Source organism: Lutjanus erythropterus, chromosome 9 (assembly GCF_056507025.1).
Source record: "Lutjanus erythropterus isolate fLutEry1 chromosome 9, fLutEry1.hap2, whole genome shotgun sequence".
Classification (NCBI taxonomy): Eukaryota; Metazoa; Chordata; class Actinopteri; order Lutjaniformes; family Lutjanidae; genus Lutjanus; species Lutjanus erythropterus.
Genome location: NC_139325.1, coordinates 21,030,903 through 21,057,879, shown reverse-complemented (window position 1 = coordinate 21,057,879; position 26,977 = coordinate 21,030,903). Strand labels below are relative to the sequence as shown.

Below are 26,977 nucleotides of genomic sequence, written 5' to 3'. Positions count from 1 at the left end.
TGTTGACAGCTGAACTGGGTCAGTAGCAAGCTATCTCAGACATTATGACACATGGACATGTGAAGGCTGTAAAGGTCGACTATACAGCCTATTGAGCAGTGTTGTTTATCCTTCCATACGCGAATCAATGTGAAAGACATCATACTGCACAGCCACGTACTCTGCTTACAATGTCTATGGATGACATAAATGACAAGAGGTGAAATATTCTATATCCTACAAAAATGTAAAGCCTCAGAGTGCAGGCAGCAATATTCATATTAATTAACTGTTATCTGCACTCTCACGCTGCTGCTATAAAAGGCTCCCAAAACAAAAGTGGTCACATTTCATCAGTCACAAGGTTTAACGCCTCACTGCATCTGAAAAATGGCGACCTAAAAAGACAGTGTCCACTTTTAAATTGATTGCCTCAAACATTTTTCATTTGTTTCCCTCATGTCACTGTAATACTATCAGTGCTTCACCCAGTATCATGTTGGAACAACAAAGCTACATCCTACACACAATACCAACTCTATACCTGATGCATAGAGGAACATTTATATATTTTTGAGTCATTTATCATCTAGGTTTCTAATTCCAGACTACTCATTTGTAATTGATTCAGACATATAAACATGCATTTGTACACTAAATATTCATTCATACATTTTCATAATAAATCATAACCATTGCTTTTAACTATTAATATTTTATACTGTAACTGAGCACATGATGCTGTGGCCATCATCACAGATGTTCATAACTACAGCATGTTCTATGTTTGGTATTCATAATTAATCATTACCCTTTAGTTCTGTAGCTCATTGTTGACTGTTTATCTGTGATGAGTCATATGTTTGAGTCTGAGCTTCAGGTAGATAAACAGAGAGACAGACAGAGAATCCTTCCTCTGAACTGACCTTCATTCATGTTCAGCTCTCACTAAAACAGTGAACCTTTGTCCTCTCTCTGATGCAGTGAGAGCAGCTCACAGACCAGTGTTGTACTGTATTGCTAAAGGGAATCCACTAATATTGCTTACAACTTAGATATATTAATTTGTTTTAAGAGTCAGTGAACTGCCATTCAAATCAGCATGCGTGATTTTTTTATTTTGACTGTATGAGTTATTTGAATTCTCTTTATAGGTTGTAAAAAGCCTTGATTTGTATCGATCTTTTTTTATTTATTTGAAAAGCTGCGAAGAATGTACAATAATCAACATTCAAACAAGTGTAAATCCATCCCAGTTAGCTAAAGCTAGTTTTCATGAGCAGCCCCCTTTTCAGATGTTGCCAGGCATCATAGAATAGCAAAAAAAATAAAATAAAAAAATACAACAGTTTAAGATATATAAAATTGTGGTTAATATGTGATTGGATCATGCAATAGCAGATGATATAGGTACAATATGAGTACAGTCATGTTAAAGTTATAGCAGCAGCTCTGTACTGACCAACTAATCTGAATGTTTTTACCATGTTTTTCCAAGCATTAAGCTTAACAGTAAATTATGAGCTTAAGTTCTCTGATTTTTCTTTACTTTCTGCCAGAGAAGTGACACAATTCTGGCTGACCTGGAGGTAAAGGAGGTATTATAGAACAATCAAAGTAAGAAGGATATGATTACTCTGTCTCTTGGATGTTTAAACAAAATGTGTTATCTTAATGAGAAAATCTCAGGAGTTATGTGCAAATAATTTCTTGTTTGGTGTCTCGCTCAACATCTAATCCAGTGTTTCATATAAATGATTTTGCCCTTGATGTTCCCTCTTCACTCCTTCTTGTGCAATTATCCAACACTGTTTATCACCAGACCTTACAAAAAGAACCTCTTAAGTACAACTTTATACAATCACTCTCAGCTTGGAGATTGAATCAGTGCACTCTGTTGCCTGATACCATTTTCCTTATTTGATTTACTTTTCCTGAGGTGCATTCAATGAGCCAAAGTAAAGTCAGTTCAGCCGGCCATGCTCTCTGTTTGATAGAGAACCAGCACACAATGCTCTCAGCTGAAACTAGCTTAAACAAACAGTGACGGGAAAAGTAAACAGTCAGAGAAAATCAGTGGAAAACACTTCAGGGGAAAGTCATTTTTTTCTGTGGTGTAATTTAACACTACTTAACAAGACACATTACAAATATTCAGTAAATTATTACATATTAAAATGGGATTTTAAGAGCAAGAATAGTAGTTTTTGTCTTTGCTTGCAATTTTACCAACAGGCTGCCCATGGTCATGTTCGCTATTAGTTATTTAATCTCCCAATTTATTAGGATCATATATTTTCCTGCAGTTAACATTTATTCATACATCACGTAATACATCTCCATTTCAGTATCAAATATATCAATCATAGTTTAACATTTCAGTGACTAAAGGCACTGCGTAGTTTATATGGCACCACTCTAAACAATGAGGTTTCCATTTGGCAATAAAATACAAACATCAATACAACTAATATGTAACTATTACATTGCATACCTTATGAAATTATCTGCTTTGTACATATCTAAAATGTAACATTACAGTATAAAAATAGCAAATACATTACTTTTTTTTATCTAATATAAGACAACAAAAGTTTATGACACTTGTATAGTACCATCATTATGGATTGTTTGGTAGAACATTCTCATTTACAGCACAAAGATTAATGTACTGTCAGTGCTGCAACCTTGACTCAGCAACAGTGTTCACATTTATCGGTTTTCTGACTGTCAATTCAACTACTTGCAGTACAACACAGAAAACTAAAACCTTAGGTCCTACTGCAGAAACAGTAAATGTGTTGAAGAAGAATTAAGAACTATCTGCATTGCATACAATTAGAAGTCAAAAGGAATGAAAGATTAAAATGATGAGATAATTGCTAATGTGAACAGCTGAACTATTAACCTCATAAACATTTGACTGAAAATGATCTACCAAAATTAAATCTTACTTTAAGGTTTCATCACATTTGCACCAACATGCAAAGAAAAGTGATAAATTACACTTACAACTACACATTTTCTTCTGTTTGGAAGACCAAGTGACATTCCTTCACAACTCAAACATTGTGAGAACATATTTTACACTCACAAAGTGAGGTCTAAACATATAGTGCAAGTACCAGACTGAGTTTCAATAAAGTTGCCTCTAATGCTTTGTGTAAAAATGAGCATGAAATTAAACATATACAACAATTACAAAAAGAGCCAAGTAACATCAAAAGCAACATCAGAAGCATGTTGCTGTGTAACAAAACCTCTCTGTCTCTGTTTTTTCCTCAAGTGCATGAAAGTCGTTGTCATCACTAGAGTGCATTTGTATAGGGTTTAGGATTTTGGGTACGCAGAGGCTCGAAAGATTTCAAGACAGTTCACCGTGATGAGGGCACCAGTCAGCTGCCTCCACTGTTTGGTGGCAGGGTTTTTCATTTTGTCCAGGACCAGGTGCAGATCCTGGATCATGTCCCTGTAGCTGTCTCCGTAGCGCAGACTCCAGGAGTACAGGAAGTCATAGGCCGGTTTCCACATTGACTAAAAATCAACAGGAAATACAGAAGGTGTAGCATAAAACATTCACATTCACTATATGTAAAAAATATTGTCTAGTATGAGGGATGCACAGTATTGTTTTCTTTGAATTTTTAAAATCCAATATGCCAATATTTTCCAGTTTTCCAATGTTCTAGCCAATAGCTGATGCTAATAACAACATATGCACACACATATTTTTCCAACATCAAGTAAAGATGTAGGGGGGTTGTTTGGCAGAATATGGCAGAAATGGAATCTAATAATTATGAGTATGTTTTCATTGTGTGTAATCCAAAACAATTTCCTACAAAAATTATGCTCAAGCTAATTTACTCCTAACAACAATAAACACAAAGGATGAGCCCCCACTTCACACTCACACTGCAATACAATAAAATAAGAATTGCTGCATTTTTGTTACCTTGGAGTGATCTGTTTATATCTACAGAGAGAGGAGATCCACTGCAATGGAGTCTGCCATGTCACTCTAGAGTAGCCCAGAACAAACAAACCAGACACTGGCCCTAGAGACGGCCTTTCGCTAAACTTCAAACCACAGAGATGAGTTAGAGGCTACAAAAATACTGACAGCTGAACACAAAGAGGCTTTTAAAAATGTCTTTCTCTCTCTCTGCTTTCCTGCATAGATGCAAGTTGAGTCTCACAACACATGGTTGTTTGAGGGGGAGAAGGGGGTCATCACAGGTTGGCCAAAATCGGTGAGATATCACTGCACCCACTTGGAGGCATGTTGGGTGCATTTTTGCCCTATTCTGGATACAGTCCATCTGGGGTGCAGCTCGGCTCGCCTTAGCACATTGTAAGTGGTAATGGATACTCAAATTCGCATGGTATGATTTGACTCAGCGTGCCCAAAAGTGACAGTCAAAAAGAGAGTTGGTTGCAATCTGAAACCTCACCACTAGATGCCACTAAATCCTACACACTGGTCCTTCCTTGTTAAATCTGTAGTGTTGAAGGGATGACTGATATTGAGCAATCATTGCAAACAGCCCTGCCTGTTTTAGACATTTCAAAAAATCTCCACACCACAGACATACTTGAGTCCTATGTTCATAATTTAAGAGTTGTCATATCAGCCTGTCATATTGTAAGAAACGTTCATTTCAGGCTGATCCATTATTTAGTTATAGATTGTTGACATGTCGATACTGTTAATATCCATTACTTGCTCTGTGAATGAAAACTGACCTGGGGACCAACTTCTCCACTTTTCCCTCGGTGTGGTGCCTCATAGCCTGCTATTTGAGCACTGGAAAGTTTTCCCATCTTGTCAGCAAGCTCCCGCCATCGAATTCCCAGCTCCACAGCAGCGGACAGAATGACTGTGTTTTGTATCAGCTGGGCCACAAGATTCACAGAGTCCATCTTTAACAGACCCTATGGGTGATAAACACACAGACGGTCACAAAACATGGACAGCACAGGGGATCAGTGCATACAGGTGGTGAAACTACTATAGCATTAGCTGTGTGTGTACATAAACAGATGCCGCTTTGGCCTTTGCATTGTGCATCAATGTTGCATCCACCCTGGTTCAGTCAAGACTGCCCTGTAAACATACAAGTAAATGGGGGAGCTGTTTTTTATGGATAAAAAGCATAATGTTCACATTCCTAAACCGATTTCAATGAGTAGCTTTATGTTCAAGGGTTTATGATCTACGTGGAGTAAGTCAGATAAACAAAAACTTTCTTTTCGTACTCCATATAGATCATAAACCCTTGAGTATCATGTGACTCACTGAAATCAGTTGAAGATTGTAAACATTATGGTGCTTTTTATCCCATAGAAACAGAAATTTACATGTATTTGTTCACAGGCAACAGGTGTCTGTGGGATTGTGTACTTACCACCATAAGCTCATGAAGAAACTTTTTCCTGGTCTTCTCCGCATGGCAGTCCTCCTTCAGCTTTTCCAGCACACAGGCCACTTTATCAGCCTCGGTTTCGGTGTGCCTCCGTGTGATGGTGTCTAACGACAAGTTGGTGTACCCCAATGCATTAGCAAAACCTCTCCAGCTGGTTATGTGCTCAGTGATCAGCGTCTGGATGGCAGAGTACATGTAAGTAAGCTTCTTAAAGGGCAGCGTCATGTTGTCCAACAGGACTTCTGTGCTGAGTTGAATGCCGGTAAAGTCCATCACTTGGTCTCTGGTTATAAGCTTGATGTTTCTGCAGTGAACCAAACCAGTCCTGCCTCGGAGGAATCCGATATACCACTCCTTTACTTTTGAGTTACCCACTGACCTAACAGTCTCTCTGGACAGGAGTGCCACAGTGTCCCCCTTAAAATACTCCAGAAGGTAGTCTACACGTGGCTGACGGAGGACAGACTTTAGGGCTACACCATACCACTGTAGGTTCACAGGTCTGTCTGTGAATTTGGGGACATCTGGAACACTTTCCTCAGGAATAGGCAAGTTTCTTGCCATTTCAATCCGCTTTTCCATCTGTCTCGGCACTCGCTTTTCTGATCTGATAGTTGCAGCAGGAGGGGAGGCCACCTGGAAATATGCAACAGTTGCAGCGTTTGATTCCTTCACTTGTAGATCCAGTTTAAAAGAAGACATTTCTGAATTACTAGCACAAGATAATGCAACAGGCAGATGCAAAACTGTCCCAATTTTGAGCTGACTTTGTCTCACTTCTTTCAGTTTGTCCTCAGGTTTGATTTTAAACACAGAGTCCTTGAGACCAATCGCAACATGCAGGTCGTTGATTTTGTCTGGTTTGAGCCCATGTTTTCCCCAAAGCTGCAGCACAAGTGGAGGCAGATTTTTGTTTCCTCTGCAGATCACTGAAAATGGAAGCTTCTGTGGAACATCCTCGTGACAGCAAACCACTATCACAACCTTGAATGATGGATGGATGTACCTGGGACCATAAACTGCCACTGTGATCTTGCGGTCAAGGTAATCCCACACTGATGTAGCAGGGGCTTGAATTGCAGATGCTTCTGCGACTGCAATCACATAAAAATGTGTCTTCAGGTCCTGGAGCTTCATCTGCATCATGTTCTTGTGAATGTAACAGTCACTCACTTTCTGATATGGTCCCTCTTTTTTGTTGGACACCATCCCGACCACAGTAGTCATCACCTGACTTAACGGGTCGCTCTTAACCTCCCCAGACAGTTTAACATCCAGAGAGATCCGCTCCTTTATGTTAATGTTGCTGAGGACCACCTCTAGAAGTGGACTCATGGTGGTTATATAGTTGTTATTGAGGCCAGGAGGAGGGTCTAACATCGCTTTCAGTGTGACTTCCTGGATTTCTCCAGGAGGAACGTGGCCCTCTGGGATGTGGATGCAAATTTCTGAGTCTGGTAACTGTACTGAGCCTCCAGCATGGCCGATCTTTGAGATGATCCGGAAGCCAGTGGCCTGGGTCTGAGCCCAACCTGGACTCTGGCTCATCAGGTTTAAGTCCAGACATGAGCGGGTCAGCTGCCTGTGGCTCAGCCAGGCCATCTTATAGGCCTCTCTGTCATCCTTTAGCCACTCAAAATCTGGGTTCAGCACCGGCCCTGGTGGTCTGAGGCTGTTCTCCTGTTTTGGTTCTTTTCTCTCCAGATCATCCAGAATGTCCGAAGCACTTCTCCATCTCCCGGATCTGTTGCTGACTTTGTGTTTGTTTTCCAAAAACTTCCCTACGTTGCCTTCATCAGAAGATGTGCTGATGGCATCATCATTATTTGTATCCAAATGCTGTTCATTGTCTTGTTTTGTGTTTGATGTGTTGGAAATGTGTTTGTCTGTGCTGCTGTGTACAATGTCATCCAAGAAAGGATTTGATCCAGACAGTTTGTTCCAAAAGGGATTTTTTGACTGAGATGAAAGTGCAACTTCTGGCTGTAGAAGTGGCCAACCCAAGTTCTGTGTCAAGCGTGTCACATGCCCACCTGTGAAGATATTAGAGTTTGCTTAGGATGTCAGAACGGTTTAATATCAACAGGTTTTCAGAGGCTGTCTATGCTTCACCATGAGAATTTTACCATTCAGGTTGTCACTGGTTGAAACACTGTCGTCCAGATCAATCAGTGTCCCCTCAGATTTACTCCGCATGAGGCTCCCAACACGATGGAAGGACTTTGTTCTTCCAGCTGCCATATTTTCATCTGTAAACACAGTAATTATACAGTTTTATAGTCTTTTTACCTGCAGCTTTCACTTGTCTAAAAACCTTTATCGCAAGGCTCGATTGAGTGCTTGATTCTGATTGGTCAATTACAGCATTCTATGGTCTGTTATGTTTGAATAACAGCTGAATAAAAGATCCTTTATATGGATGCAGCTCTGACAAATCTGTGTTCAATTATTGATTTTTTCGTAAATAGCCAAGCAGGATAATGCACAGTGTGATGTTAATTATTGCAAAATAAACCCTGAGAGGGTGATGCAGGACCCCAATACGAAGGGTGATGGGTACTCCTGATCTGAAGCAGAGTTTGCAATAATGACCTATACTCACTGTACATTATCCCTTATGTGATGCAACCAGGGGTCCTGAAGTAGAACCATACATTGGATAGAGAACCTGCCTTATATAGTGAATAAATATTATACTCTGCATGAACTACTGTAAAAAATCCATCACTGAAATATAATGTAGAGCTGAAACAATTAGTCAATTAATCAATTAGTTGATCAACAGAAAATTAATCAGCAATAATACTGATATTGTTGTAAATCATTACTAAAGCAAACTAACTTCACTGGCTAGTGGCTACAGCTTGCTTTGAACAAAAAAGCAATTTCAACCTGTTAACTTCTAAATTAAATAAATAGAAATTGAGAAAAATAATAGGCAGAAAAATCCATTACATACACTTTGGCTTAAGTCTTGAAGTTGAATCATTCTTTTCAAAAAACAAGTTCAAATCCCCAAACAATTAGTTTGTTGTTCACAACAGATTTGAATTTATCATTCATTCTAAATTGGCAAATGACCTGCGAGGTGACAGTAATGAACTAGGAATCACATGGATGTCACTTTGTGAAGAATTTTCTGTTCGCTGTATATAACTTTACATGAGAGATCAAATGTGAATTTTCTGTTTACAGTACATGTAACACATTGCTATACGTTGCAGCGTATGCTGTATGCATATGCAGTACATACAAATGTGTGTATCTCTTTTCTGTATGCTTCAGTACCGACTGTTACCTACCATTGAAATCTGAATCTAAAAAGCTCAGAGTGATACACAGTAGCTTTCACCTAAACAATACTGACATCCTTGTCTAGTACAGTAAACAGTTAGGGTCAACTAAAAAGCAGAACAAAAATACAGAATTGTGTGTATATATAGGAGCATTTTGACTTCCATGGTGAAAAAAACGTCTAAACATTTTGGCCGTGCAGTACAGTCTGCATGATTATGAAACATCTTTTCATTTCGGTGGAGCGGGCCGATTTACTAACACAATAACTGGGTCTTAAAGCATGAGTGAAATGTTTTGGATGAATTATTACCTTTTGCAGACATGCAATAAAATGGTGATGTCCCATGAAATAGTTATGACAACTGCACTAACAGAGATAATCTTATGTCTTAGTTATTAGTTGTAGTGCTAAACTTATCAATAAGCAGACATATTTTTCATGGTGTGACACATGATGACAACAGCCAATACCAACACAAAAAAGACATGTGAGTAGAGTTATTGTTCTGTCTCAGCCATGATTCCTTCAGCACAGTGGGCCTCAGGCTTTCTACAGGGCTTCTTGTCTTATCTGTTACAGGAAACTCTTCCAAAACATGGAATAAAGCCTGAACTCTTCGGCCTGTCACTTGTTTGCGTAAAAGGACACTACCCATTCATGTCTTGTCACAGTGAGTCAGTCATTAATAATGTTGTTTCTTACACCAGTGCACAAGAACAGGTTGGTCTTGTCAAGCCTATGACACAGTAATCGCTTCTCTCAGTGCTTCTTGCTCTGATCAAAGTGTGCTACCACTGTACTACTGACAGTGGAAATGTATTTTGTGATGGAATAATGCATGACAGGTTTATCTACAACGCACTGTGCTGTGGTTCCTGTGGTACAGTAACCGTTTGAAGTAGTAGCTAAACTATTTTAATCAGAATCTTGTGCACCCTGATGAAAAATAAATATGCTCGGTAAATCAAATTGCACTGTACTGGTAGTAATCATCACTTTACTTCAAGTGTGGTAATGATTTAGTTTACTTGAAGTTTGCTATTTCAGAACAACTAATTTTGTATCAAGCATATTATTTTTATTATTATTATTTGTAATTAAATTGTAGAAAAGCACAATTATAAGTGTACTTAGTGTACTTGTATATACTAAAGTGGAACAACTTCAAGTATACTTAATGTATCTAAGTTTACCTTGTTTGTGAATCTTTTCAAAGTACATTAAAGTACTAAACGTATATTAAAGTGTGCTTTTTTTTTATAGCATACTTAAGTAGACTTCTAAAAAAGTGAAATTAAAGCATACTTTAATTTAAGTACATAATTATACTTTTCACAAGTAAACTAACTTACCACTGTAAGTACTTGCTATTTAGCATACTTTTTAAGAAGTGCAGTACACTTTAAATGTACTTTAAATTGAGCAAAAAGTACAAGTAACTTTTGTAATCACACTTCCGATGCGATAAAGTATAATATTTTTCATCTGGGCATGCTTCTATCTTTTAGTAACCGAAAATACTGCCAAACAACTCTTACAGTCATTAATCCAAACAGAGGCAGAAACACTGAGCAGCACAGATTCAGACATGAAATCTCTGAGCTCCAGCTTCACACTGACAACCACCAGTGTCTGAACAGGTGTATGCTCTGTAGTTACACATTAATACAACATTTCCTATGCGACCTACTTCCTATTATGAGAATGGGAGAAGAAAAAACATCAAATACGCTAATAGAAAACAAAGTTTGATCTCACCGTCGGCATGAGATGGTTGTATTAGTTCTGCTTCAGCGCGTTGGCAGAAAAAGAGGCCAATCCACTATCATTTACACTTCTTTTCTAGGGCGTATCTCCTCACGTTGCAGCTCCTTTTACCCTGTTTGCTCTCAGCCACGGAGCATTTTGGGACTGGAAGTTTAAGATAATACGGCGGAGGAGTGGCCTCGCTGGCTGAGTAACTACAATACCCACAACACACCTCTGTGTTTACGCACGAGACTTACAACACCTGAAACTGAGCGATACCTGCAGTTTCGGCAGGAGCGTGAGCTTAGTGATAAGCGTGCTATGCAAAGGCCTGACAGGCTGGAGGTGACTCGACGAGGAGGCACAAGAGGAGCAAGGTTAATACACCCAGTGAGCATTTAGTTCAAAGATGATTTTTTAGTTAAATGTGTTTTCATTGATACAGCTTCTGCAGTGCGTAAAATCTGGTAACAAAAGCAGATGCTTCTATGCTTGTTGTTGCATGTTAGTAGGCCAGAAATACCAATAGAAAGCCGAGCGTGATGGCTGTAATTTTTCCTCCTCCTGCCTAATCATTGATTTGATACTTATATCTGTATCACAGTTTCATTGATTTAACTGTGTGCCATTATCACTGATGTTTTGAGTGACTGTAGACAGAATTTGATCTCATCAAGGACACAAGTCATGTTATCTCACTGACAGATATCACTTTTACTGCGATAAATGCCCTGAAGAGATCACAAACTGACAGTTTCAACACATTTAATCTTTATACAAATACCCTAACATAAGAGATAAACAAACACTATTTCAACAGCTTATAGTTATTAGTTAGTTTTTTTTTATGTCTTTGTCATGCCAAACTACCAAACATCGGGCCCACCCTACACGGTATTACAAGACATCACCACATTGCCTTATGCCTTGCCCTACCAAGGCCACCAAAAATGTCTCATAAACTTATGGTTAAGAAAGTTTCTTTTATTTTTTTTAAATATTTTTTAATTCCATCTTTCTAAAAATCCATACACTATAATGATTAATTCACAAATGTCTCAGGACCTCCCCACTAATGTGGACTATTCAGTGATCTTACTGTGCATCTGCAGAAATGGTTCAGGATGACCAACTCGTGTAAACCTGGTGTGGCCTCCAAACTATGGAATAATGGCGTGAAGAGAGCCCAGCAGTGCTGAAAAACAGTAGGCAGTGGAAGGAGACTAAAATACCTGCCAGCCACAGCCTGTTCACCCTGCTGCTGCCTGGCAAGACATACAGAAGTAACTGCTGGCCACATTTCAGAACTGCTTCTTTATCGAGCCTGTGAGACTTCTCACTTCATCCTCAACACTCCAGCAATAAATAAAAGTTTATTTTTATGAGTTATTATGTATTCAAGGATTTAAAAAAGGGAAAGAACAAAGGATGTGGAGGGGCCTGCTCAGTGTTTGCCTTAGGCCCCAAAATGACTAAATGTGCCTCTGATTACAAAACAGTACATCTAGATGATACATAATATAAACATCACATTACAAAGTATTACTATAGTCTTTCCAAAAACAAAAAGGATGTTTGAAACACATTTGTTACAAACCTACAGTTTATCTTGATAAAGAGCTTTTTTTTCTCATATCCATAGCATATCCATATACAAAATCAATACCTGTTTTTATGTTACTAAACAAAGTAGTAGTAGTATACAGTTCCTAACAAAAAGGACAGTGGAAAACAATGTGAAACTAATTTTCTATATCAGCCAAACAGCACACTGAACAAATTGGCTTTCTGTATTCCAGACTGAATGATGTATCATCCAGTTTCAACCATTGGTGGTAAACTTAACTCAGCTCCTAAGGATATTTGCTTTTTAGATAAAATATATATGACATTCTCAGTCCCATATTCATATTTTATCATTTATACTGAAGTGTACACAGTTTTGGTTTAGTCCATATATCATCAGCTCATTACTGTTTATACTGAACAAGCACGGATTGTTTTAACACACAAATGTTGAGCTTTTTGTTATTAAGAAATGCCCCACCAAACCCAGAGTTATAGGTTTACTCTGTAACAGTGTCACAGATGTAACAGTTGCATCCCAGTGTATGTGTATGAAAAATTGTAACTTCAACTTTGAAGAAGTTTACTGTTTGTTTTGCAGCTGTTAAGCTGTTATTGTGGCTGATGAATATCCCTGCTGAAATGAAATGTCAGTATCAGAACTGTTGTGGTCTTTGGACGCAGGCCCTGGCATCCAAAGGCAGTTATTTCTGAAGGAATGCAACTAAGCACTCTTGAGTAGATTATGAATTTTTCATGTAGCAAATATGGTCGGTGGCTGCAGTCGCACTGGACTTTAGCATGACTAATTAACCCCTATCCCCTGCTATAGAAGTGACAGTATTTCTAAAATACAGAATACAGCATAAAACCCACTGATTGTTCAAATGTGACCTTTTTTGTTTTGTAATTGAATGTCTCACTGTCCTCATCTTTCATAATATCGGTGTTGCTTAAATTTGAAACAAAGCAGACCAAATCTGCATACCTCCCACATTCCACCAGAACACAGTTGCAAAATTTCATTATCAGCACTGAGTCACATCTTTTTGTATGAAGTATCTGAAACAGAAGACAGACATGTGAGTCAATTCTGCTCCCTTGTGGCTGTTTTGAGAATATTGATGGGATAAAGCGACATGTTCTATTCTTCTTTAAAATGTATTTTTATTTCCAGCAAATCCCATGAAAGTACCAAAACCAAGACTATGTAACCAAAATCTGATCTGGCATATTCTTCTGTATCACAACGTTCCATTAAAAAGAAAAAAAAAACTGTTAGAAAACATGTATGTAGCTGTGGACCTCTGTCTAAAAACTTCAGTGCTCTGCTGTTTTTTTTTTTTAAAGTTGAGAAATCATGTAGTGAAACACATTTTTAGTGTTGTTTTTTTTTTTTTTTTGTCATGGGATTAATTTACAACAAGAAAAATAGAGAATAACTCCAGACTCATTTAATAAAATAGACACTTTTCATCAAAGACACTGTGGCACATCATAGTTGGAAAAGCACAGGTGTAAATAATAAAATTATGCCACTTACAATACAGCTGTACACCTTGTGGTAAATGGTTTATAGCAGAGAGTTTCTTTTCCCTGCAGGAAAATTAGATTTGAAGCCATTTTGTGTACTTGTTCAAGTAAAATAACATTCTTTGTAATTCACAACTGTGGTATCTCCTCTGCCATTTTATTTGCATTGAAACAGATTTATAAATGACTCAGATTTGTGATTTCTTTGGAGTTGATGGTTACCTTGAGAGAACTGCTGTTAAAACCCATTTCACTGTCTGGATAATAAAATGTATTGTTAAGATTGACTTTATAAGGCTCAAATTCAGAAATGGTGATGGAAACTTGCATATTCATGCCACTTGGTGGAGCCATTTCCCTACCATTCATTTTGTCAGCCTTCAGTGTTTTTACTCTGAAACCAAAGTTCAGAAAGTTCATAATGTTCCAATCAAACAAGTAAGGAACTGTCTGCTTACATCAGCAGAAGCAGTGAACATTCATTCATAACATTCATAAGCTGTGTAAAACGACTGTATTTATGAGGTAATGAAATACAAACACAACAGGTATAAAAAGATAAAAAAAAAAAAAAAAAGCCTGCAATCAGCAGCAAGTTAGCATTTTGATCACCAAAATAAAGTCTACTTTTTTTTTTTATTATGCAACAGTAACATTACAGTGTAACCCTGCCATAGTGATTAAGGCTGGAACTAAAGATTATTTTCATTCTTGATCCATCTGATGATTATTTTCACTATCAATCAATCGTTGGATCAATAAAAGTTGATGTCTTTCTTTCTTTCTTTCTTTCTTTCTTTCTTTTGTGTGACAAACAGTCCAAAAAATCTTAACCCAAGTATATTCAATTCACTGTAATGAAAGACAAGGGAAAGCAGCAAATCTGCATATTTGAAAGGAAAGCTCCTACCATTGAATGCTTAGTATGTTTGTATGAAAATCAACTTAAAGATTGATTATCAAAATATTGTTATTATTTATATTTTGGAGGCCAAGGAAACAAAATAAATAGCAAAAGCTTGTTTAAACTTCACCAAAATGCCGGTACAGACCTTACCTGCTGCAGGAATCTTCATCTTCAGTGGAAAGGTCTGTCACTTTGTCGTAAAAATCGCTGATGTGGTTTTCATAAAACTATAGCTGCATTTATTATGAGCATGTCTTTTAGTCTCATTTACTCTGGTTTGTTTGTGTTTAAGCAGTCTCAAGGATTTATCCCCTGATATCATATAAAAAATACAATTGTACATGTTTTTTTGTCTTTCATTGAAGATGTGCCCTCAAATGCAAACACTATTTCAGAACACCCCACTAGTGCTGGATCTAATAATCCAGTATTGTGTCCATGCTACCCTGGCCCCACTTTGGATTCAGTGTTTTCAGTGTATGCACCTTTAATGAACTGGCAGTTGTTGAGCTTCTCTCGGTGAGGTTCAGTCTGTAGGTATCCCACAGGTGAAACACCACCTGTGACGTGACTGAATCTAAATTGCTGAAAGCATTGTATAAGGGCACCCCTGTCACTGTTGCAGCAATTACTGTTAATTATTTTGACTAACCTCTTAATCTTGTCAAATTGCCTTTCCCAGGAGATTGGTTGGTTTGATGACAATGACAGTGCAGTTGGTGGTTTTAAACCACAAAATTGGCCACAGATGCATCATCGGTGAGAGGTGCTACCACAACACTATGATTTGCTGGTAGAGCTCAAAAACCCAATATATCTCGTCATATCAGTAACAGCTGGCATTTCCATGAAGGCTCAGTCAAGACTGTGATTCAGCCTGAATTTTATTAACCTCCGAATCACTGATGCATCCAAGTTTCTATTATGTCGAGTAGGATAATATTATTTCTCTTTCATGTTTTCTAGGTGACTGGAGCAAAGCTGCGTTTGGCTGCAAACACAGTGTGTGCTCTGACCGTAGCTGTTATCGTGGCCTTCATCCGCAGTTGGCAGCTCACTCTCCTCATCCTGGCATGTCTGCTCTTCCCCTCTGAGGCCAACGCAATTCAAATGAGGGCAGCGGCGGGACATTCCTATGAGGGCCAGGTGATGCTGCAACAGTCTGTGAGGGTGTTAATAACATGACAACACTGAGCCGCGCACTCTGAGACATCAGGCTGAAATGACTCTGTTCATGTTTAATGATTATTTTTTGACTGTTTATATTTTAGGCATATAAAATCTTCAAGACTGATGTTTTAGACTGGCAACACTTTCTATCAAGGGCCTGTTTATAATCCATTATAAACACATTCATAAGACATTATAATGCATTCATATGGCTTCATAATCATGCATAACAACTTATAACAAGATTTATAAAGTATCATATGCGGTGGACATAATGTACTAAAAGTTCAGCATACATTGATACCAAAGTGAGAATCTGAGTCCTGGGTTACACAGACATTATAACTACCATAAAATTAACCAGTTAGGAAGATACATAGCAACCTGCTCTGGTGTATAAACACATTATAAATTCTAGGTTTCTACTGTCACTTTACTTCAAATTCATAAAGTAATGCTATATCATATTATTGATGTTTATAGGATATGTACATAAAATATAATGCATTCTGAATGCTGAACTCATAATACATTATGTCCACTGCTTATAATATTTTATAAACCATGTTTTAAGTTGTCATGCATGCTTATAAGCATTTATAAAGCATCTTATTGAGTCTTATAAATACATTATTATGTCTAATGAATGTGCTTATAATGCATCATAGATGGGGCCTTACTGATATATTTTACCAAAACTGACCTTGAACATTTGAGAAAACACTAGCATGCATGACCACTTATAACACGGTTTATAAAGTATTGTAAGGGGGTTGGCATAATCTGTTATAACTTCAGCATTCATAATGCTTTATACTTTCATATATGTTTTGCAAACACCAATGCCATGCTAACATAAACCGACAGCAGTAACTTGCATTAGATGCATTAGGGTAGTTCTCTATTAATCTTTAGTAGTGGCTAAAATTATGATGAAGCGCTGTGTAACCCAGGACTCAGATTCTTCTTTCAAACACTGTTATGACTTTGGCATGGTGGTATAAAGCATTATGAATGCTGAACTTGTAATACATTGTGTTCACAACTTATAATACTTTATGTCCTATGGATATGCTTATAATGCATTAAAGACACGTCCTTCATAGAAAGAGTTACAGATAGATCATTATACATATTTTAGTAGCAGATGTGAGTATGGTTTAGTCTTGAGTCAAGGTTAATATCTATTCTTGAAATTAATTTTAATATTAGAAACTATTGACTATTTTGCCAATAATGCAGTGTTCTTGGTTCACTCTTTCCTGGTATTTGAGATTGTTTTCCTTTCCTTTCCTTAAATTTTAAATAAATAACTATGAAAAAACAAAAACCCTTATGTGTAAAAGCTTATGCTAAAGATTCTAATTGTAACAACTGAAAGTTCTGAAGCTATAAAAAAAACTCCAATTACTATCTAATTATTAGAGCCTCAGTTTAGTTCTGTCTATTGTCCTGCTTGACATTTGACTGGCAGCGTCTCAAAACTAGACAGTGTTCAGTTTTAACCTTTTCTGTACGAGCACTGTGTGCAGGTTCCTAATCAAAAAGATTTTTAAAAAGAAAGAAAATCTTATTTTGTGTGTCTATAACTTTGTTCTTTTTGCTGTGGTATCAAAAGAGTCATCGACTATAGGTTTTTGTAATAGTATTTTGTCAAGTTTAAAATTCTGGGATTGTGACGACTCTCATAAACACACATGGCACCTAACAGATATCTACATCTTTTAGCTTAAGCACTGCCTGTAATTAAGCTACTTGTTGTTATGTGAATGTTAAAATATAAGTAATTCAAGGAGGTTTAAAGTCGCTCACTAAAAGTACTGGGTTAAAATTGACCTATAGTGTTGTGAATATAGCACAGATGCAGTTTTACCTTGTGCCATTGTGTAGACACTCACCCACCCAGCAGCAGGGTTGTATTGGTCCAGTACTCCAACATTTATTTAAAAATAATCCAGCACTGGGTCAAAGCACCTCATTTGCACTGGGTCGAGTTAACCCAGTATTGCATCGGTCCTATATTGACACCACACTGGGTACGTTTTTAATCCAGTGTTGTTTTAATTTTAGTAGTTAGTAGTTTAGTTACAATGTAACTGTCTTACATGCCCTAAATTCCCAGTCCCAAATAGTGCTTCAGTGACCAAGCAAAAGCAGAATTTCTTCAGACAACTTGCACTTCTCTTTAATTTTTTTGCCTGAATTTGGCTTAGTTTCACTGTTAACTTTGACTGTGGCTGTATAATTTTCTGCTTGACTGCACTGTCACAGAAAAAGTATGAACACAGAGGAGGTAGGAGAAGAGGGTGCGACGGTGAAATAGCTGTAACTTCATCCGTCTGAGTATGTATGTCTGTATGAGCCTGTACTTGTACATGTTAGTGCCTGTAAGAAGATAAAATTGAAAAAAAAAGAAGAAGAAAGAAACATTTAGGCAACTAAATGCTAACTATATCATTATGGATCTTTTTCAGGAATTCCTGTCAGTGTGTGGGTGATGAACATAGAGATCCATCGCTCTGATGACATGTAATAATGTCAAATGGGTCATTTGGAGAGTGAGAGGGTACGTGACACACATCCATTTAAACTTGAATGTCTAATTTGTGCATTATTTGATCAGTAAGTACATTTAGTTTTAATGAGCTTCATTCTCAATATTGTGCGTCAACCTGACTGACACACATCTGAGACAGACCTGCAGCATGAATGATGCAACGAACATCAGGTGGGTGAACCGGATCTTGGATCCACCTAATGTTGCCCTTATAAATGCATTTCTTATAATGTGGAAAAAGACATGGATAGTCACAATGGATAGTCCCAAAGTGTTCATCCTGGTGGCCAGTTATTGCTGCCACCTCAGAAAAAGAAAAATGGATCAGCATCCTTTTATAATGTGAAAATTTTATTGTTATGACAGGGTGTTTTTCACGTTATAACAAGATATTTTCATGTTATTACAACACACAAACTTTTATTGTTATAACAATACACTATTTATCTTGTTATAACATAAACAAGTTATAATATGATAACTTACATTGCTTTAATTTGATAACTTACATTGTCATACAGTAAGTTATAGTAGGCTACTTAAAGTATCATTTTATATAGACACATTATAACAATATAAGTTATCATATCTATCATATAATCTGAAATGTTTTACGTTAATAGTAAGTTATCATCATGTATTGTTACAACAGCATTTCTCGCTATAAGGTGATGTTTGTATGTATATTGTAATAAAGTGAAAATATCTCGTGAAAATGTCTTGTTATAACGTGGAAAACATCCAACTTTTCAACTTATAACATTTTCTGGCGTGACAGCAATAGACTACGCTTCTGTACATCTCTGCAGGTCAGTCTGTTGCCTCACATTTTAGTCTCAAGCTCTTCGCAAACTGTTCAAAGTCTTTTGACACGGCAAGAATACAAGAGAGCGTTGCTTAAATGATGCAGCGAGTCAGCACTTCATAACCCCAAGCCACAAACTGCTCAACGCAAATAGGTTGGACTTTAAATTGCTGTTGGTTGCTAGAAGCGCTAGATGGCGCTACAAATCTGTACATTAAAAAGCAGTCTTAAGAGAAGTTAGAAAGACACTGGCCTTAGTTTACCTCTCACGGTAAACCCAAGAGACAGAAAACACTTTTACCTAATAAAAATATAATAACTAGAGGGGCTGATATTTTCTTTGCTTACTATTTTTGTAAGACAGTTTGGAGGATGATCTGAACGTCAGTGCGCACACGATCATGTGACTTTCGGTGCGTAAATATGATGCATAAGAACCTCGGTAACAAGAATTAAAAAAAAAAAAAAAATAGAAAGGTCTTGAGTTATCTCTATTATGACTTGTAACTGCAGAAAATCCAAAATCCAAGCTGTTTGCTCAAATGGAAAAATGCCAAATTGTGTGACCTCAAACAGGTATTCCAATCTAAATATATATTATTACAAAAGGCAAAAGAAATATAGAATAAAGATTTTAAATTATGTCAATAAATTCATCAATACAAGTTGTAGCTTCTCAAAGCTTACACTGATAATTTTGAATTTGAGTAACAGACAACAGTGATTTAGTTCAACTTGAGATCAAGTCAAATTAAACCTTGAGGGGAACAAGACTCATTGCCACAGAATGATATATTTTAAAATTGTATTACACTATTTAAATATGTACAGGAAATAATGTAAACATTTTTTTTGTAAACACTAAACCTACAGTGCATTTATTACTGTAATGACACGATTTAACAGAATGTTTGCGTGTTTTGGAAGCAGGTCCGCTGATGAAGAAAGTTTGATTACAAAGAAAAAAAACCCTCGAATTAACATTTTCCGTATTTGGGAAAAAATACAAATAAAAAACAAAAACAGATACTACACCCCGTACCTCTGACAATACATATTAACGTGATATTTATAGTCTAGTTGTTCACCACTAATAAAGTGGTTGGTTAATGTCATTAGGCGTGTTTGTCCTATGTCGCCTCAGAGAAGTCTGAGGTTTAATTTTCACGCTCAACAGGAAAACGGACATAAAACGGAATAATGTAAGTTAGCATGAATTTAAATTCCTACAACACTGACTTTTTCTTTTATATTTTTCTAAAGCAGATGGTCAGTTTTGTTTTTTAATTTTATGATTGAAATTAATTTCTAGGTGAGGCCTTTGATCAGGTGCAGGCCCTTTTCCCACCCTGGCCTGAAAAACACGGAGGTCATGAAACGCAATATCTGTATAATTTCACATCATTATAAAATAAAATATGCAATATGTTAAAAAATAAAATAATAAATTCGATGTAATCTAATAATGTTATACTTTCTGGTCTGCCGTTAAAAAAAATAGATTTTTTCGACTCAACAATCAAACAAACTGAGTCGATCAACTGCTTCTGAATTCATACTGACTTTATTGAGTGGCTTACATAAAAAGCCATTCTCGGAGAGAGAGATAGAGAGAGAAAAAAAATATCATTGTAAAATTAAAATCACTTTACAACATGCTTACTTAAATTAAATGAGTGGGTAAACAGTAAATGATTTCAAAAACCTTTTAACAAATAAATTCAAAGTGCGCCTAATGATAGACCCCTAAATACAAGAAAACTCGTGGTTAAATATAACTCCCCACAATACATTTTCATATCATGTCAAAGAAAAATCAAAGTACATTTCCGTATATTTTCAAATATTTACTAGAGTCCATATACAACTAGAAATACCTATACAAAATCGTCTCCTGGACAAATACATTACTCACCTTTACACCGGGCTGTAATTATTTCTAACCTACATTTCTCAGTATATACAACACATTTTGCAGCGAAGTGGCGTGTAAGTAACCTCAACTGGCCTACTTATAAACCTGGCGCACATGGTGAATAGCAATATGTGATTTAAACCTACAACTGCTGCTCCATTATCAAACGGCTGATGGAGTCAGATAGATATGATGAAAATATCCCATCCCACATCTTAGCATACTCTACAGGTATTTGTTCCTACCGAGCAGACCGTCCACAGGGACCAAAAGGAACAATTATATCTCCTGCTCGATAATAAAGTGCCACAGTTTGGTTTTGAACAATATGTATGACAGCAGTAGCACAACTTTGCAGGCCTAACATTTTTCACAGCAGTGTTTCTTTGCATGTCACATTCTGCCGGAATATAAAACATCAATTCAGAAGTAGGCTGCAAAATAAAAAGTTTCTTCCCTGTCTGTTCCAGTGTGTGCCCACAACAACTTGATTACACTTTCACACCGCAGATGTATTAATGAGAAGTTTCTGATGGTACAGCTATGAATTATGCAATTAGTAGTCTTAAACACTTGGAAAAAGTCAAAGAAACGTATAGGCCTATTTTCTCATTAAATGACGACAGTCATGAAGAAGCATTTCGCACACATAAGTATGTCCACTTCCATCTTTCAATTCGATCACAACACTTTGTTGTTTGACAGTTTTTATTTTACTTCACTGAGGGGGAGTTTTAGAGGCCGTTCATGCCTACTCCCTGGGTTGACTCAGGTGGGTGCAACAGGTCGGGGGAATGACACGGAGGGCTCCCCGGCGCGCTGTGCTCGCTGTCGGTGTCGCTCCCCCTCTTCCCTCCGCTGCCCCCGGAGCCAGAGCCCGCGGACCCTCCGGCGCTGTGAGTCTTTACGTGTTTACTCAGGTGATCGCTACGCATAAATCTCTTGTTGCACACCGGACAGGCGAATCTTTTCTCGCCGGTGTGTGTGCGTAAATGTCGCTGGAGCTCGTCGGAGCGAGTGAACCTCTTCCCGCAAAAGAGCCAGTTGCACACAAACGGCCTCTCGCCGGTGTGCCACCTCAAATGCGCCTTTAGGTGCGACGTTTTCCCGTAAACCTTTCCACAGCCTGGGATGTGACAGCTGTGGAGACCTTTTCTCCGGAGGCTGGCGCCCGCCGGTCCCAGTCTCTCCGCCTCCTGGCAGTTCGGACAGTCGCAGGTGGCTCTGCCCGAGTACCGACGGGCAGATGACCTCGGAGACCCCGCTAAAGACGCAGGTGGACCCCCGGAGAGCATAGTCCCCCCTGCCCCGGCTAATGGAGAGGGGCTTGTGTCTGGATAAGAAGACAACACCGGCTTGAAACCGTCCATCAGGTGCTGGCCGGTTGTCAACAGGTGTGGAGAGGGGCTTGTACTGAAAGCAGAGTGACTTAAGCTGGAGTAATCAGAATTATATCCGCCCAGAGGAGAGTGCAAGGAGGTCTGGAGTCCACCGGAATGTAAGGACGTTTGTAGTGCTGCTCCATTAGGGTTCTGAACATCAATCCATCCCGCTCCCACGTCCCACCACGCAGAGGCTCCGGTGGTTCCGACCTCTCCTGTGGGGATGCCGGGATGAGACGATTTGAACCAGGACTCATAGGGATGCGCCACACTCATCCTCGGATAGATGCCCTGCAAACTGTCCACTGAGGTGTGCACCTTCGAGATGAACACCGGCTGGTGGCTGGACTCTTGAGAGCTGCTCGAAACCGACGCTTGGAAAACAGAATAATCGTTTCCAAAGTGTGAACTAGACGAGGTACCAGACGTGAGGGAAAAAGCACTGGATCCGCTGGAGCTGTTGGTGCCGAAAGAGTCCGAGATGCCAGATCCATTACGGGACACCCCGAAGCCGGACAGGCCGGATCCGAGGCTGCAGCTGCTCGCTGCGGCTCTTTTCCACGGGTGGAAGCCTTTTCCAAACGACGAGGAATTATCCGAAATAGTGGACGGTGAAGGGCTCGGACTCCCTATTTTGTTGCATGTTGCAGCTAACATGGCTAAAGGAGTCGATCCTAACCTCGGCTCCTCCTGAAAGGACAAGAAAAAGCTGTAAGTAACTGGTCAGTGTAACAAGTTTAACTGGTTCATTACAGACATTTTTAGGAAGCATTTGAGCTCCACACAAACGGGAAAGTTAGTAAATTGTTCTCCCACTTTGAGCTACCGGTTAACATATATTTAAAAGTTTGGAAATCATTACAGTAGATTATCACCTCCTACCTGGACGAACAGAAAGTAGACAGCTGAAATGCGACACAGCGCTTACAAATGCATGCCAGACAGGACAGCAAGGCAAACATGCGTGATTTTGAGCACCAGGACAAACTTATATCCCGTCTAGCTTTCTCTTACGACCCGCTTGCTGAAAATATAACCGAGGCACTGCCTTTGCTGCTACTTTGCGGCTGCTGTAAGTTTAATCCCCCTCCGCCGGACAATGACAAGAACTAATTAAACCAGTAAGAAAGTCCTTTCGACTCACCCCTAGAAGTGAAGTTGCCATCACACAAAAACACTGCCCTCCTCAGAGGATCTTTTTATATTTATGAATCAGAGCACTGTTTTTTTAGAGGTGTGCAATACAATGATGTGTTCCGCCCATTCTTCCACAATTGTAGGCTCCTCTCCGGCTTTGAAGTGCCGCTGTGACACGGGCGACCAATCAGCGGCTGCGTCCCGCCGCACTGCCACATACTACCGTGAGGTCATCAATAGAGCGCCTCAGACAGTTCTCCACCCTCCTCCACCCTCCTCCACCGCCCCCTCCATAATAAAAGACAGCGGAAGGAAGGTAAAGTTAAATGAGAGTGAATTAGGAAGGAGGAATTAGGGGGCCACTTATTGAAATTTTACAGAACATCACGTTCCATAAATTTGAAGAAAGCGGGATGATGACCCTGTAGCTCGGTGGCAAATCAAAAAGGTTGGTAAACTATGACCACGGCACCACCGAAAATCAAAACAGCCAGAATAACACTGTAAATAAAATTATGCTCACATTTAAGTTCCCTTTTTTCATTTTTAAATCACTTCAGCCCTCCTTACCAACCTATTTTAAATTGCCTCAGCTCAGAAAGTTTGATGCAAACTCTTTTCTCCAAATATAAACGTCAGTAAAAGTCTAACTGGGTCAACTCTACTTCATCTTGCGCGTTTATGTGTGTATTTACAGATTTCAGTGTAGAACATTAATAAAAAAAAAAAAAAAAAAGATTTATTTTATAAAAGCCTCCCTGTGATTTTTGCATCTTCCCAAACTTATTCCAGCTCTGGCATAAATTACCCCGCGGAATTTTACATGTTTTAACTTCTTAAGAGTTAATATACACAAACTATTACACACGATACAGAGGCTGCATTGTTCTGCGCTTAGACCTATATTACACCGTCTCAAACTTTCACATTACTGTAATTGTCTTCAATTATCTTTAACAGTTTTGATTAAAACTGAAAGATGATGCATTCCGGTGTATTTTTATTATGCTCTTAAAACAACAGATGATGAAGAAGATAATGATGAGGGTCGATGTGGTTGACTCTGGAACATTTTCAGCCTCAGAATTACAAAATTCAAAAATTCTCAAGTGGGGTTGTTGGCAATATAGTCACAGTGGGTGCCGCAGGTTAATCTGAGATAGTTTTTTTTTTTATTAAAGTAAGTGGTTGCACCGTCTGTCAGAGAGAAAATAAAATGATAAGATGGTTTTATTGAACAGGTTCATCACTTTGCCCGCTGACATTTTGGTTAAATCTATAGAGGAAGGAGCTCCTGTTACATAATAAGAACTTGAAGGCAAAAACGTGCGTTGAACCCTGGGACTCTCTGTGGGCGCTATTAGCATGCAGTGTGCACTGGAAGCATAAATTTCATTTGAATTTCAAATTTAATAACGCAGGAGGTTTTTAATCATCCGCAGTTTTATTTGTTTGATATTAACATGCTTATTGACCGGGTCTGTTGACCAGCTTGGTCATTACAGGACAGGGAAAAGTTAATTAAAACGACCAGGGATTATTCATCACATCATCTGCCTAACCCATGTCGCTTCCTTTATTACATAGCGTGATAGATGGACTATCTGATTAATTCTTGTGTTTCTAGGATTGGACAACAGCTTTTTGGATTAATTTGCACCGCTTTACCTTTAGGCGTAAAAAATGAAGGAGCGAAAAAACTAAAACAGCCAAAATTATTCATAATGTTGCACAATAAATAAAAACTCCGAAGGAGATGCAGCAACATTTTACATGCACTTATCTTAATTATTATTTTTGCAGCACGTGCTATTTAGTTTCCAGTATTAACCAATATTTACAAACAATTTTATGACATGTATTTAATGGATAATTAAATGTCTGTCCTTATTTTAAGATATTCTTTAAATGCGTGTACGCTTGTTCACAAACTAACTTGTCGATCTAATTATTTTAGGGGGAAATGAGAAATCACGATAAGCCATATATTTATATAAAAGCAAGGACAGATTTTAGATAATCGGGGAGGAAGAAAACACAAACACACACATTCACTTGGCTTATTGACGTTGCAGATAAGGAAGAACTTGTATCGATCTGTTTTCTGCTCCTTCATTCTTTTATTTCCGTCAAACTAACCAATCACACAAACTGTCGAAAAAATTCATAGCAAGCTGTGAACATCATGTAACCGCGTTTAAAGGCATAAAATAAAAATGTGACAAAGTAATGAGGAGAATAAAACCTACATACCGTGCTCCTCCGCTCCGCAGTGCATTGATTGACCCTCGACGTTTGCTCTCAGCAGAGTAAAACACAACATCTCCTGCTGCCGGTGTGACTGTGGACCAAACCAGATAAATGTTACACTGGCAATTCAATTAGGAATATCTCGGACATTTTACGCCGACCCCTGTTTCCTCTACATGCATCCAAACTTCTAACAGGTATCTATTATTTTGTAGACATAATTCAAGTTATATTCCAGCATTAAACAATTAAATATATGTGATTAATCTGGTTTTCCATTTTCTCATTCTTTCTAGAGGGGATGGTCATTTATAATATTGTGTGAATAGTGATTTTTACGCATATGGAGAGCAAGGTGTGAGCTACAGCTACAGGGGACATGTTGGCCTCTGGTGACAAATTACAAAGTGATCAAACCAGCAAGACTGATGTCAGAGGTCAGTGTGATAACTCCTCGACAGGAAACGTCTTGCTGCTGAAGCTGCCGAGGTACAGATGATATTCAATCCACTTCAAAATCTGTATAATTTATTCTACCTCTCAAAAAACTCTTTTGTTGCCTGTTGCGTTTAGCATCTCGAGGGTCGCTCCTAGTTCACATGTTGTGCACAGGTTGTTTTTAACGCGCGGCTGTAACTGTAAGCCGCATTGAACAGATGTCCCCATTGAAGGCTTTCTTCTCCTCCACACATGGGCTATATTACCATCATGAAATCAAACTCAAAACCTGTCCCTTTCGCCACCATAATGACCGAGTTATTCTGGGCCGCTGAGCACGAACAAAGTGTGTTCAATATTGCGTGCTCCAGAATCACTGCGCTTAGAGAGCCGGGAGAAAAGGAGTCAAGGCAGAGATGCAGAAATATACTTTAATGTGGAGATTTACAAAGCAACGCGATAATCTGAAGGCCGTCCTATCAACGATTTTTTTTCTTGAAGAAAACCGAAGGTAATCACTTGTGGCTTTCACCAGCAATTAGACAACCGCAGGCCTGTATGTTCAGTGTGCATATTTTATTATTTTTTTTCTGGAGATATTTTTTAAAATAGAAATATATAGGGCACATTATCAAAACTCATGGTGTTATCTTAATACAGTTAAGAAATCTGTGATGCCTTAGTAAATTATATTAGATTATTAGATATAGATGATTATTAGATGCTTAGATGCTGTATCAAAATATTGTCCCTGTCCTAACTGACACTGTGTAACAAGTATGTAGAGCAGAGAGTAAGAGAGCAGGCTCTGTTGGTTGTTGTTTTCTCTGTTCACCAGGAGGTTGCAAAGAGCAGATGTCCGTCT

General features: G+C 38.3%; 2 protein-coding genes and 1 long non-coding RNA gene across 6 annotated transcripts in view; 1 reads left to right on the top strand and 2 right to left on the bottom strand.

The window, feature by feature from the left end:
- Positions 1–19,006, top strand: part of LOC146321380 (uncharacterized) — a 32,355-nt gene extending 13,349 nt beyond the window's left edge. The window contains exons 2-3 of the long non-coding RNA XR_014771398.1: positions 15,425–15,604; positions 18,103–19,006. This is a non-coding gene — a long non-coding RNA (uncharacterized LOC146321380). The remainder of the gene's footprint in view (positions 1–15,424; positions 15,605–18,102) is intronic.
- Positions 2,079–10,619, bottom strand: macc1 (MET transcriptional regulator MACC1). Of its 2 annotated transcripts, XM_084726506.1 has the most exons (4): positions 7,532–7,656; positions 5,388–7,438; positions 4,726–4,914; positions 2,079–3,513 (listed from the first exon to the last, which is right to left on the bottom strand). In XM_084726506.1, the coding sequence occupies exons 1-4, from the start codon at positions 7,644–7,646 to the stop codon at positions 3,310–3,312; spliced, it is 2,559 nt and encodes an 852-aa protein (XP_084582632.1). In that variant the 5' UTR covers positions 7,647–7,656; the 3' UTR covers positions 2,079–3,309. The 2 variants fall into 2 exon arrangements, with proteins under 2 accessions (XP_084582632.1, XP_084582631.1); XM_084726505.1 differs by lacking the exons at positions 2,079–3,513; positions 4,726–4,914 and adding an exon at positions 10,462–10,619 and having other exon boundaries at positions 5,027–7,438; positions 7,532–7,654.
- Positions 19,007–20,532: 1,526 nt separating the features above from the next.
- sp8b (sp8 transcription factor b) lies at positions 20,533–25,811 on the bottom strand. 3 transcript variants are annotated; one of them, XM_084726509.1, is made up of 2 exons: positions 25,678–25,811; positions 20,533–22,977 (listed from the first exon to the last, which is right to left on the bottom strand). In XM_084726509.1, the coding sequence occupies exon 2, from the start codon at positions 22,942–22,944 to the stop codon at positions 21,640–21,642; it is 1,305 nt and encodes a 434-aa protein (XP_084582635.1). In that variant the 5' UTR covers positions 22,945–22,977; positions 25,678–25,811; the 3' UTR covers positions 20,533–21,639. The 3 variants fall into 3 exon arrangements, with proteins under 3 accessions (XP_084582635.1, XP_084582633.1, XP_084582634.1); XM_084726507.1 differs by lacking the exon at positions 25,678–25,811 and adding an exon at positions 23,432–23,588; XM_084726508.1 differs by lacking the exon at positions 25,678–25,811 and adding an exon at positions 23,170–23,417.
- Positions 25,812–26,977: the final 1,166 nt, after the last annotated feature.

What these genes read in the sequence shown, in the direction of transcription:
- sp8b (XM_084726507.1), bottom strand. Translation starts at nt 23,452, where the DNA reads ATGGCAACTTCACTTCTAGGG. An exon ending in TGGCAACTTCACTTCTAGGG is followed by an intron (nt 22,978 to 23,431) that starts GTGAGTCGAAAG and finishes TTGTCCTTTCAG; the next exon opens with GAGGAGCCGAGGTTAGGATC.
- macc1 (XM_084726506.1), bottom strand. Translation starts at nt 7,646, where the DNA reads ATGGCAGCTGGAAGAACAAAGTCCTTCCATCGTGTTGGGAGCCTCATG. An exon ending in AACCAGTGACAACCTGAATG is followed by an intron (nt 7,439 to 7,531) that starts GTAAAATTCTCA and finishes ATATCTTCACAG; the next exon opens with GTGGGCATGTGACACGCTTG. An exon ending in GTGGAGAAGTTGGTCCCCAG is followed by an intron (nt 3,514 to 4,725) that starts GTCAGTTTTCAT and finishes GTTGATTTTTAG; the next exon opens with TCAATGTGGAAACCGGCCTA.